This window comes from Pristis pectinata, chromosome 3, assembly GCF_009764475.1.
Source record: "Pristis pectinata isolate sPriPec2 chromosome 3, sPriPec2.1.pri, whole genome shotgun sequence".
Classification (NCBI taxonomy): Eukaryota; Metazoa; Chordata; class Chondrichthyes; order Rhinopristiformes; family Pristidae; genus Pristis; species Pristis pectinata.
The window spans coordinates 121706007-121720121 of NC_067407.1; the positions used below are offsets into that span (position 1 = coordinate 121706007).

Consider the following 14115-nt stretch of genomic DNA (forward strand, 5'->3'; position numbering starts at 1 on the left):
ATAGTACAGGCCCTACGCTGATTTGACTTTCCAAAGTGTATCGCCTCATACTTATTGAAGTTCATTTGCCACACCTTGGCCCACTTCCCTAACTGATCAAAATTCCCCCTGTAATCTACGATAACCTCCTTCACCATTAACAACACCTCCTAATTTCGTGTCATCCACAAACTGAGTCCCTCTTACTGCTCCGTCTCTGTGATCTCCTCTGCTCTCCAGCTCCTTGACCATGTGCACACTCAGACTCTGTTCCACAGCCATGTGACCTCCCTCGCTCTGTCTATGCCGCCATCTTGTTTGTTTTTCTAGTTTTACTGATCCAGCCTTGTGCATTTGCATCCAAATCACTTATATAAATAACAAATAACATTTTGTATTTACTTTGTGTGGAAGACTGTGCAACTACAAAACTCTAAATCCATTTTCACTCACCTGTGCTTTCCTCATTTGTTAGGGTAAGCTGGAGGATCGGAAACCTCTCCTGGTCCTCTTCAGTGATGCTGCCATGCATTGTATTTTGTCAGCTGCACAGTAAGTGTTTTTTTTTAGAAATATAGTATTAATTTTATAAATCATCATGCTACTTAATCTGGTATTTTCTTTAGCATTGGCCTCTCAAATTTCAAAATTTTGGGTGATATCAAAATCAATGACGGAAAATCATGTTTTTGTTTGGAAATGATTGATTGACTATTTGTTAATATTTCGGGGGTAAAAATGGTAAATTTCTGTCCCCAAAAAAAGAAAATGCCTGGTATCAACAATCCATGTAGTGCCAGCGATGGGAAAACTAGCAAAGATTGTCGAGGATAAATCAAAGAAAGCCATGTATTGGTATGGGTTGGCCAGCATAAAATTCTTTTCTTTTTCAATCTTTTTTTGAATTTCAAATTAATATACATAACATTAATAATTATACATATGGTGCGAAGAGATCAGGGTAACGATAATAAGTTAATATTGATACTCACAAGGAGTAAAATATATAATGTGGACCTCCCGCTCTCTTGCAAAGTGAACGTGATACAAAAAAAAAGAAATTTGATTATATGAAAAGAAAACACCCAAATCAAAAAAAAAAGTATAATAATAATAAAAGCAAACCAAAAATTTCAAAAAAAAACTGGACTGATAGTTCTTCGGTTTAAAAAAAACATTATGTTGTTAGCTCCACTCCTCTATATTCAAAGGTTATTGAAAGGTATTCAAAAAAGGTCTGCTTATATCATATGGAAATATTGAATAAATGGACTCCAAACTTCCTCAAATTTAAGCGAAGGATCAACAGTACCACTCCTAATTTTTTCTAAGTTTAAACATGTTATAGTTTGAGAAAGCCATTGAAATGTGGTAGGGGGTATAGGATCCTTCCATTTAAATAGAATGGATCTCTTGGCCATTAATGTAACAAAAGCAATCATACGACAAACAGAAGCGGATAAGTGGCCAGAATCCATCATTGGTAACCCAAAAATTGCAGTAGTAGGATGGGTTTGTATCCAGTATAAAATTAACTTTCATTTTTTATCTAACCAGAACTGTTGCTTGAAGTTACAAATAAAACTGAGGGTAGTGTGGTAGATGTTGCACTTAAGGCCTTTGAAAAGGCATGTAATGGAGTGTTTAGTGCCAGACTTAATTTGGGGGAGAGAACAATATGAACGGAACAACTTGGTTACATATTTGATTATGGATTGGAGGTGAAGTGCTAAGCGTAAGTTTGTTTGACTGGAGATAAATATGAGCGGAGTTGGAATTAGGAGCACTTGTCTGTACATGACTTGAAATCAGATGTGAGTTTGGGCTGGTTGAGGGGTCATGGTGAAAAGTAAAATTTGAAATCTTGATGAAAAAATACATTTACATTATTCATAAACTAAGAGTAGGACATAATATGCTTAATGTAAAATTGTATGGTTTTCAGTAGGTCTGAGAAACAGTTGAAATGGGTTGATATGGCAAACTTATGCCCTTGTTACGTGAAACAATACGGGCAACATAACGGTATTATTTTTAAAGCCTTTATGAACAGAGGGCTGTGGAAATGATTACAAATTCTTTGAGGTAACTGAGCAAATTTGAAAAGACAGTTAAGAAGGCTAGGTTGGATCCTTGGCATTTGTAAGTGGGGTCACTGAATTGAGGGGGGAGAAGAAAATAATTTGGGCTGGATATCAAATCACAGGAGATGTTTCAGAGATCTAAAAGGAATATACTGGGTCAATGACATGAATTGTTCACTCTTTTATCTCTTTCGGCAAATTCTACCCAAACTTCGAAGTATCTGAGGAGTATATTGGTTGCAAATTAATTCAGTCATGTGAAGCTGTTGAAGTTGGGAAGTTTGCTGAGAACTTATGTCAATTTAAGGTTAAAGACTTAAATTTTGACAAAAGAACCAAACAGAACATGTGATACTACAAAAAAATTAAGGTTTAGGATGTACTGATAGAAAGGCTGGTGGAATTGGATTCCATGGTAACTTTCAAAAAAAAAGCAATTGACTGTACTTGATAGAAATTTGTGTGATTACATTGACAGCTCATTCAGAGGTCCAACACAGACTCAATGGGCCAAATGGTTTACTTTAGCAGTGTAAGGTTGAGTCTACTTAATGAAATACTGCAAGAACTACTCTATTTAAAGTTATCCATTTTGGAAAGGACTCAACATTTTGTTCTTGCAGGACAGCTCATGGAGCAGGGCTTGTGGAACAACACTACATGTTTCTAAAGAGACTTTGTCAAGTACTTACAGCCTTGGGTGGACAGCTGACTGCACTGTGGGTACGTTAAGCACACAAGTGACTTCTTTGTATTTTCGTGGTAACATCATACAGCTATATTTACAGTATTGAGAATAGCCATAGCCTTGTCTCTTTCTGATGCCTAAATAAAATGTGTTTGTTGATTTTTACAAAATAAAAACAAAATTTGGAATTGCTCAGTATGAAGTGAATGTTTATGGAGCAGTAACCTTTTGGATGTAACTTTATCACCACACCCTAAATTCAGACTTGTGTTTCTTCATGTTGCTAACTGAACCATTGCACATGTCTACCATTTTATACGTTTGATTTTTGATATTTTGTTTTAAAAATAATGTAGTGCGTTGATTGGCTGAATGGCATTTTCTACTATAACTGCCAAATTTTATCATCTTTTCAAATTGGAAGGTGGCTGAATTAGTGGAGCTATTTGCTGAACTAATAACCTCTGACTGCTGACTTGTGAAATACATCCATTGCCATGCTGCTGGGAGCTGGAATCTCCCAACCACAAATTTGAGTGGAGGTAGACAGAAGCAATGAACAACAGACCAGTTAGCCTAACATACATCTTTGGAAAATCCTGAACTACATTATTAAGGTATTAGTTGTGAGAGATTGAGACAATCATATTTCAACTAAGCAAAATCAGCATTATTTTGAGGGAAATCCGTAATGGAAAATGTTTTCGTTTTTGAGACTATAAAGAGCAGGGGGATAAAGGAAAATCTGATGTAGTTTATTTGGTCTGAGAAATACGGGCTCATGACACTGAGGGTAAGATGCAAGCATGGAGATGGAATTAGGTTACTGAACGGAAAAATGTCAGGATAAATGAGTTATTTGCAAGTTGGTAAGCTATAGCTAATTGAAATTTAAGGATCCTAATTGATACTGGGGTCTCAGCTATTTGCAGGCTAAATTCATGGCTTGCTTTAGGGAAATGAAAGATTTTTTTCTTTTAAAAATACATGTCTGCCAATATTGAATAAACTGACCTTTTTGTTCCCCCAGGGTAGTGATAAAGATGTTGGCCAACCTCCTAATTTCAACAAATATTTACAAGCGTTCTTGGCTTTCACTAATCACCCCAGTCAGGTAATTCTAATTGTCAAAGTATAGTGCAGATATCTAAAGGTAATATACCTTCAATTTGCATGGTAACTTTTGACCAAAGATCATTTTATAGCTATTGCAAACTATATGGTCGTTTTGGTCCTTGTATGTAATAGTTTTAGTTGTCCGCCCTTAGTATGTTCTCTAAAATGCGAAATTCATTTGCTATTGCTTTAGGTTAATGCATAGTAAGAATAAGTTACTTGCTTAAATGCTCTGGATTTGATGACTTAATGCAAAGTGAGAAGTTGTGGCCTAAGAAGTAACCATACACGTCAAATTTTTCTTTTATCTAGTATTTAAGATCTTCAACGCAGATAGCTTGGTGCTCATTCTTAAGACATGAGCATGTCTCTAAGGATCCTGTTTTGCTGGAGGTTATTCCACAATTGTTACATGCAACAATGGCGAACCTTCTGAAGGTATGCAGGCTTGTGCTTTGGCTTTTGATTCTGTAGGATTTCTTCCTGTGAGGGTATTGGTGATTCCACTTTTGTTCAGGTTATTTATTTTATAGAAACTTGTTATGATTTGTGGCAGTCCTTTGAGACACAGGAAGCTTGCTTCCACTCTGGTGACCTTAATGCACAGAACCAATGGGGCAACTGTGGGAGCTACAGCTTCGACCTTGCATTGGAAGGGCAGTTGGGTAGTTTGTGAGGTGGTATACTCCTGCCATTTATGCCCTTGTGTGGACTAAAGTTCTGAGTGCCATTTTTAAATATTCCTCCTCTTTGAGAAGTCATGCACAGGTCAATGGGACAATTTTATTTTCAAGGAAACTTTGAATCTTTTTGTCTATTCACTTTTGCCATAAGAGGTCAGAATAGTGTCTATGTGAGAGACTGATGTCAGACATGCAAACTAAGTGACTTGTCCAGTGGAGCTGACCAAGTGTAATTGGGCTTCAGTATTGGGGATGATGCACTGGTAAATTGAAAATGATGGTAAGCTCCCTAGATAGCTTGCAGATTGTTGCATGGTGAAGATCATGACCACAGTGCTTTGAGATGGATGGAATACACCCTATATTTTAGGGAGCAGCTCTTCATCTTCTGGGAGAATGTCGTTGAAGTGGACTCTGATAACTGATTTTTCCCTGCAGCATACAAAAGTGAATTATCTCTGTCATTACTGCAGTTGGATTTGTTTTATTTGTTTTCTTTCTTGAAGACTATTATAGCATCAGAGATCCCTTGGTATACTCTCCTTTTTCCCGGAAATGGACTATAACATTGTAGATTTGTGACAAGTTTTTGTACTTGTGAATTGTCTTGGAGGATAATAAGGTGCTGCTATTGCACTGCGATAGTCTGAAAGCCAACTAAATTTAAAAGTTAATTTCTCTTTAATACTACCTCTGATAACAAAATTTGCCAGAGAGTACAAAATAAACATTTGCTTGCAATTGTTTTTCTGTTAAGTGGGATATGGAAGTCATTCAGAAAATGAATTAATTTTGCAACATTCATACTTTGAGGGGGTATTACAAGCTGAGTCTTTCATTCACAGGCTTTTACTCCCTTCAAGAAGCATGGCATTCTCATACCAAACTGATAAATGGATGAGTGATATTATTATGCTTTCTTTTCGAGCCTTGCTATGGACTATAAAGGGCCTTAATGGTTATATGGACTAATATCATACTAATATGAATATTTCTGATTGTAGTTAACCAAATAATTGTCTTTTAAGGGCTTATCTTAATTTTCCTTTTTTTGTTTAATTCTATCAAAATTTATTGTGTGGGAATTTGCTGGAAGAAATTGTATGGAACACTTCTTTAAATGTGCCCTTGCTTTTAATTAGGTTGGATTTCCTTCCAAGAGTGATAGCCCAAGCTGTGAATATTCCCGGGTAGATTTTGACAATGATGAAGATTTCAATGCATTTTTCAATTGTAAGTTCCACTACTTCATAACAACATAACTATTAGGTTATTCTAGTTTTCTTAAATTGTTTGTCCTTAATTGTGATATTCCACTAGTGTTTTTTTGCTTACATTTTGGTGTACTGTAGAATTGGCTGTTTGCCTCTTAATAAGAGTGAGATCTAATTCTGGTTAATTATATTGGTGTGCTTTGTAGGCATACAGACCATTAGCCTGTGGTTCAGATAGCCAGTTAAAGCAATTTGGATTCAATTGTGATAGAAATATTTCATGTGGAGTAATTTGTGTTTTGCAGCATTCAGAGCTCAACAAGGTGAAACCATTAGACTCTCTTGCCGTCTGTCACCAATGACTGGATTCAACATGGCTTCAGAGGCATTGCAGTATCAGCTTACAGCAGTCATTGATGTTGGTCCAACTATGTGTAAGCTGATTTAAGCATTCATTCTTCATTGGATTGTTTATTGTTACGCTTATTAGAAATAACTATTTTAACTTTGAGTAGTTAGAAAATCTAAATAATTATTAGAATGACTCGCTTGTATGTTTGTCATTAATCTCAAGAACTAGAAAGGTCTTCCTTGTCAGGTTTTAAATAAAGTGCTGGAAAAGTTAATGCAAGTAAATTACATAATTAGGTTTTCATACTCTGATTTTTGAAGTTCTTTGACTTAAATTTTAAGTTGATACACAGAGTAGGATGCTTTATCAAGTATTCTCTTGTACTAAACTGAGCTGGACCAATCACATAAGTACTGTGGCTATAAGAACAGGACAGAAGTTAGGTATTCTACAGTGAATTATTCACCTCCTGACACTAAGGAAATTGGGAACATGATGTAATGTTCTACATTTGCCTGGATGAGTGCTGCAAGAATTTTATCATCATCCAGGACAAAGCAGGCTACTTGATTAGTGTTCCATCAAGCATCTAAACATTGCACCATGGTTATTGTGTACCACCTACAAGATGCATTGCAGTTATCTGCTTGGGCAATCTTTGACAGCACCACCCAAATCTATGACCCCAATCACAAGAAGGAAAAGAGCAGCTGGTGCATGGAAAAAAAAATCTTGTTTTATTTAGCAAATGGTGGTGGACCTTATCATCTGGGTAGATATTTTTGAAGTAGATGAATTAATAGGCAAGTCTGGCAATGTCATGTTTTGTTTTTGTGCAGCTAAGACTGGCAAAGGACTCTGTTCGATATTTTCGCCATCTTTTGTGCAGTGGGATGCATTGACCTTCTTCATGGAGAGTGTGATGAGCCAGCTTTTCCGAACAATGGAACCTGAGGTTTGTGTGAATGATGAGGGAAGGAAACATTTTCAATAGGCTCTTCATCCAACTGCCTGCCAGTGCCCACATGAGCAAACTTTTTTCTCCCAGTTGGAGGTAACCATCATTGATGAGTCAAATATAAGAACTTGAGATATGATAGCACGAATGTGTCTTAAGGCAGCTTAAGCCAACTCCAGTGTCCGTTAAGAGTATGGCTAAATTTCTACAATGATTCCACTCTCCTGTCCTATACCCATATCTTTTGACTCGTTTGGTGCCCAAAAAAAAACTGATTTCTGAAGAACTGAGCATTCACAGCCTTGTTTGATAGAGATTGCAGAGATCCACTATCCTGTGAGTGAAGAAATTCTTTGTCTCTTCTCATGGCCAACCACCTTATCCTGAGATTGTGACCCTGCACTTGAGACTGTCCAAACAGGAGAGTAGTCTACATATCCATGAGATTGCCTCTTATTATTTGAAATTCCCACTGTCTCTCTATTCCCTTCCATTCTAGGTTGTCAGCACTTTTTTTTTTAACTCTTCCCATATGTTATTGGTCATGTGTGAATAGTGTGGAAGGTTAGGATGGCAGTAGTTTTAGAAATGGAATATATTTTCCAATTAGCTTTTTAATTAGATTTACACTTTCTCGCAGCAGAAACTTTGCTGTCAAAATGTATTGTCTCTGCCCCCACCCCCATACTCCTTGGGTTCCTAAAAATCCTTTTGTTGGGTTTGAAATGTAATTATATTTCCCCTGAAAGTTTTACTTTGATAATGGAAAGAAATAATTAAAGTTTTGAAGCCTTATTTACTCCCTTAATAATGTACCATGTTATATTTTAATTTGATTGCTTCAAGTGTAATGAAGTAAAATATATTTTTTAAAAAAAGAAGGGAGGCAGCAACCAATTTGCTGGAGGAAGTCAGTGGGTTAAGCAGCATTTGTAGCAGGAGGGAGGGGGGGATTGTGGAATACTAAGGAACTAGACCTTTCTGTACTGAATTTGCTCTTGTATTGGAGCCATGCTTTTGACAAAAGTACAGGGAGCTTTATTCTAAGTCTTAGTAGGAAAATACATGCACTTGCAGCTTGCACAGTATGCTACCTGTCAAAACTGGAGGTGATTAGTTTCAGTCTGACTTGTGGTTTCACTTTCTTCTGAGTTCCAGACTTTGGATCCCTGTTTGCAAGTGTTCGTCCTGGGTCTTGTGCGTCCCAGGATCTTTTTCGTGCTGTTCCAGGGTTTGGTGAGGAGTTAAATCCTGTGTCCCAGGTCCATTTCCTTCCTATTCCTTCTATTCTCCTCCAGTGAAACGGTATTGACAGTCCAGTTAGTGTGACTGACAGGCTATCTTCATCTCTGTGAAGCTGGATACTTGGTTGCCACAGCTTCACCTGTTTTTCACTTTACCAATTGTGTAGATTCCTAGATATTTGGTACTAAACCAGTTGAGGGCAGGGAGTATGAAATTGATTGCTCCTGACTGTTTGTACAAGGACCTTGCTCTCCATATTGGTTTCATCACCAGGCCTCATCACTACAGTATTTCTCTACCTTAAACTCAACCTCTGATTATGGAAATACAAAAAAAGGAAATCTAAAAATAAAAACAGAAAATGCTGGGAACACTCAGCAGAGAAGGCAACATCTCTGGAAAGAGATGCAGTTAACATTTTAGATTTGGTATCCTTCACCCGAACTGACCCTTCTGACTGATGTGTTTTCATCAAGGGTCCTGAACCTGAAATGTTAACTTTGTTCCTTCCATAGATGTTGCCTCCTGAGTGTTTCCGCATTTTCTGTTTTCATAATGCTTCTAATTATCTCTTATTACCATAGCAACACCCAGCTCTTCTGCTTGCTGTTGAGGTCCTAGATACCATTTGGAAATGCGTTACAGTGAACTTGTGGTTTCATATCTCATCACAACACTAAGCTAACTTTCCAATGCATTACTACCTCTAAATGAAGCTGAGAGAATGTTACAGTGGGATACTGTCCTTATCTCATGCTGGTCTCATTCCAACCTGTAGTTGTGTTTCTTTCACATAATCTTAATTTTCACTGATGGTTTCACAAAAAGACAATTTCAGAATCCTATGGTTAATTAATCCTGGATATTTGTTCCCTGATTAGGTTGTTGTCAGTCTTTTTTTTTGCTTGTAGTTAAAGTTCTTGGAGATCTTCCCAAGAGCATTAACCAACATTGTATGTAGTGACCTCCAGATGTCTATATGCTGTTGGTTCTTCTGTGCACACTGTGCCCAACATTTTTACAATAACTGAGTAGTGATTATATAATTGAGTATGGAAAATAAGGAGGAAATAGTTAACATTTTAAAAGCTCAACTGGAGGGAAATATTTGTGGGAACTTGATGAAGCTGTTAAATTGTAAATTGCAATCTCCATCCTTAATGGAAATGGTCTTGATTCTAAATGTTACACTGAAATTTAATAAACTCAAATCAATGTGTTATGTTTGATATTGTATGACATAAATTGGAAATTGAACTTGTTTGTTTTTACAGCAACTTCCAGTAGCAGACGGGATTGAACTTCTGAAAGCTGTTTTAAGTTATCAAACCCATGATCCCCTCATCCTGTCTTGCATCCTGACAGCTGTGTCCACACTTTCTCCCTTTCTTCTCCATGATGCCACTGTTCTGCCACAAGTTCTTGAAAAGGTATATTTACTTATCTGTTTCAATCTAAGCTAATTTGAAAAGCAAATAGCCAGCACAGTATGAAAGCTGACAACTGAAATGCAGTCTAACCAGAAGATAATTAACACTGTTGCTCCGTCCACTGAAAAATCTTGATGAAATTCGGTGGCCTGATTGATGGTGATTTGAAAAAAAAAGTGGAGTTCTATTAAAAATTATATTAAATTCTTTTAAAAGTGTAATGGAATAGGCGGGAGCTGATAACTGATTTAAATGCAATTATTTGCATTGATGAAGTTGGAAATTGCAAAAATGAAAAGGGGTGTATTCAGAATTGGAATATTTGCTGTGCTACTGAATGGGGAAAGTGAATGGACATCAAAGAAGGACATTTGGAGGCTCCAACTTCCTGTTTTGACCTTTGGTTCTCATTTTAAAAATAAATTGAAACTTGAATTGCATCCAGTATTTTGAAGCATGCATGTGGATTTTACCATGCAACAACATTAGATTTACTTAACAATGGAAAACAGAGATGGCCAATTAATTGAGTATTTTACACTAGTCTTTGCTACAGAGAATACAACTAACATCATAGAGATGGCTGTAAATGGAAGGGAGCAATCTGGGGGAAACTTTGCAACCACCAGGGAAATGGTACTGAGTAAATTCTTGGAGTTGCGGCCTGACAGACTTTGTCCTTGGATCTTCTTAAAGAAAGTACTTAGTGATGCATTGGCTTTAATTTTCCAGCGTTCCCCAGATTTGGGGAAGGCTTAATTTGGAAAACAATAAAAGTAACTTTATTCAAAAAAAAAAGGAGTTAGAAACATCATGCCACCTGGCTTACCATCCATCATATGGAAAATGTTGGAAGCTAATATTAAAAGTCATGATTGCAGGGTATTTGGATAAATTCAAGATGACCATGCAATGTCAGCGTGGTTGTGTGAACAGGAAATCCTGCTTGACCAATTTATTGGCGTTCTTTGAATTAGTAACATATACTTTGGATAATGGTTAACCCGTGGTTGTGCTTTACTTGGATGTCCAGAAGGCATTTGATATGTTGCCGCTTCAAAGGTTATTACAGAAAATAAAAGCTTGTGCTGTTGGAGATAACTTATTGGTGTAGATAGAAGATTGACTGGCAAAAAGAAACAGACAGTTGGCATAAATGGTTCTTTTTCTGGTTGACAAAATTTAATGAATGGTGAGCCAGAGGAATTGCTGCATGATTTTAACATTTTGTTTAAATTATGTAAATGAAGGCACTGGATACATGGATGCTAAATTTCCTACACAGAAAGGGGAGAAAATAAGGAGGCTTCAGAAGGAGTGCGAGATGGGCTAAATGAATAGGCAAAGGTCAGGCAAATTGAGTACAATGTGGAAAAAGTTTTGTCAGGGAAAACAGATGCATACCATCCAAATGGTAAGACTACTGAGATGCAGAGGGGTTGGGTATCCTAATACATGATTTGCATGAGGCGAGTATCCAGGTATTGCAAATAATTAGGAAAGCTGACAATGTTATTGTTTAATGCTAAGGGAATTAAATACAAGAAAAGGAGGTAATGCTTCAGCAGCATATGGAATTGATGAGACCATGTCTAGAGTAATGTGTACAGTGGTCTCCTTATTTACTGGAGGCTATTAATCGGATGTAATTCAGAGAAGATTCACTGGGCAAACACCTGGAATGGCCAAGTTGTCTTATGAGGGAAAGCTTTTACTTGCTATGAGTTTAGAAGATTGAGTGGGGGCTTGATTAAAATATGGAAGAATCTTGCACATCATGACAGAGTGGAAAAAGAGAGGATGTTGACGATTTAAAACAAATTAAGTGAAACTATTTCTGAGGATCATGAGTCTTTGGAACTCTGCTTCTACCATTCTTAGAGGAAAATAGTCTTTGAACATTTTTATCTTTTGTAGTAGACAGGTGTTTGCTAATCAAGGTGAAAGATTGCACAGTTAGACATGAACGCAGGGTTGAGGTTACCGTCCGATCAGCCATGATCTTATTAAATGGTGGAACAGGCTTGAGTGTTGTGTTGCCTACTCCTGTGCCTAATTTGTAAGCTTGTTAGATTTCTCTGACATTTTTTGTTTTCGCTTCAAACGTTTAATTTTCGATACTCCATGTCACTTGAGCAACCATATCAGATCCTAAACTGACGGAGACATTAAATTGCATTATTTGATTTTGAAATGTATGTTTTACAATTTTATTATCATTTGTTTATGTTGCTTAATGACATTATTACATTTGCTTCCATTTTACGATATATGTGTAATGTGTTGATGAAACTTATTCCATTAGACCTCTACAGTCAACTTTATTTTTCACTGTTGGATTTATAATCTTACATAGCCAAGGTTGCATAAATGAGGTTAATCTCTTTGCCACTGGATTTGCAGCACACTCCTGATCAAGCCATCAGTGGTCCTGTATTGTGTGCAATTTTCACGAACCACCTCCCTTCGAGGTAGTGATTATGACTGGACGTGATGCTATTCACAAAGCCCAAAAATCAGCTGTTTTGTTTTGGAACTTATGTTTATTTAACATTGTGCTCGTTTCTGTAAATGTACATTGATTTGAATTGTTTACTTTTTTTTCTTAACTTGCTACAGGTATTTAACTTTTCGTCACTTGCTATACTGCAGTGTATTAATGCTACTGGATTTGTAATGGGGGGGGGGTGGGTGTGGTGCTGAAGAAATACATTGCTTTGTTGAAGTGAGATGTAAATGGGCCCTAAACCCAATGGGCTTTCAAAATGAGTGCACCATCATTTAGTTGAAACACAATACTATATCAAATTTACCATACTTTTATTATTTAAAAAAAACCTGCTTTAATGAAATTGTGTTTTGTAGCCTTAAAGAGCTTAATGATAGTCTTTAATGTCACAGGATACGAAGCTATTTGAATTAAACAACTCTGCTTGATGCAAGCAAAGTAAAATACTGGCATTGCTATTAATCAGAAATTCAAACACTTGAGAGATCAGAATGTCTGTAGCTTTGCTGAATATTTTATTAGGCGTGTAAAATGGATATCCTTGGCTGTGATCTGTTTTGAAAGAGGAACTGTAGCATTCCTCAGTTATTTTAGTGCATTCTCATTTATATAATTGTACAGGCAACCCCTGTGTTGTAGTATTTGAGTTATGGAAATTCTTCCTTACGGAGTTCACAAATCACTACCCAAAAATTTGACATGTGGAATAAAATTCATGCACTCAGAATTTGTGTGGTGGTGGTGGGGGGATGAAATCATGATTATGGACAGTTTTCTAGGAATGCACCCCACTTGTAATGTGGGGGATGCCTGTAATGAATTGTCAGTTGTCTAGATAGTACAGTTTCATAGCCAGTTTGAATTTTTAAGTTTGTTCCATTAACTTCCCTGGTTCTTCACTGATCCTTCTTCTCTTTAGTGACCAATCTTGCTTTTTTTTATTTGTAAGCTTATTGATTTTTTTTCTAAGAGTATTTAGCATTAACTGGTCCAGATATTTTTCAGTGACTGTTTAAATTTAAAAACTACACCATATCCACTTGGAATGTGCAAGTAAATAAAATTGTCAATTTTTAAATTTTTAGCTCTTTGCATCTGCTACTTTTGAAGTGGTTGAGGAAAGCCAGGTAGGACAACTTCCCATGTTTTAAAAACAGGAAATTGTTTGCAAACCACTTGCTAGCAGGTCTATACTTATAATGTGCACCTATTGGGGTTGCAGGCTCCAAGGACTAGAGCGGTGAAAAATGTTCGCCGCCATGCTTGTTCTTCTATATTGAAGATGTGTAGAGATCACCCAGAACTGATTATGGTAAGTGCTAAAAAGTTGTTTTTTCTGTGACAAATGTTACATTTGCTTACTACTTGGGTTGCATTGAAATGTATGGTCTTCTGAAGCCAGTACACAAGACCCATTACAAAGTACGAAGATGACATTTACTGATGAGTCCAGTCTAAGATGCTCAGATTTGGAGAAATTATTTTGTTATTGCATTTCAAAATGCACTTTTTGCTGAAGTATCTTCAGCATTTTCTGTTATTTGCCTCACAGGGACCTGGTCTGATCCTGACCTCACTGACACACCACTGCTGATTCTATGGAGTTTACACATTCTTTCTGACCAAGTGGGTTTCCTCCAGGTGCTCTGGTTTCCTTGCATGTCGTAAAGACGTGCTGGTAGGTTAATTGACTGCTGTAAAATTGCCCTAGGAATATAAAACATAGAGCAGTATGCTGTAGGTAAGTGTCAAAAGAATAAGAGTTGGTGGGCAAGTGAGAAAAAAAATAAACTGGAGGGGGGAAATGGAACCAATGGGAACCAGTGCAGAACTGATGGGCTGAATGGTGGCCTCCAG

General features: G+C 36.9%; 1 protein-coding gene across 1 annotated transcript in view; it reads left to right on the forward strand.

Annotated features, from left to right (window-relative positions):
- Positions 1-14115, forward strand: part of LOC127568014 (exportin-5) — a 67950-nt gene that overhangs the window by 26694 nt on the left and 27141 nt on the right. Inside the window, 10 exon segments of the mRNA XM_052011260.1 lie at positions 455-531; positions 2687-2786; positions 3782-3865; positions 4180-4305; positions 5693-5783; positions 6070-6198; positions 6956-7071; positions 9594-9749; positions 13344-13385; positions 13481-13570. Coding sequence (XP_051867220.1) covers positions 455-531; positions 2687-2786; positions 3782-3865; positions 4180-4305; positions 5693-5783; positions 6070-6198; positions 6956-7071; positions 9594-9749; positions 13344-13385; positions 13481-13570 — 1011 coding nt within the window.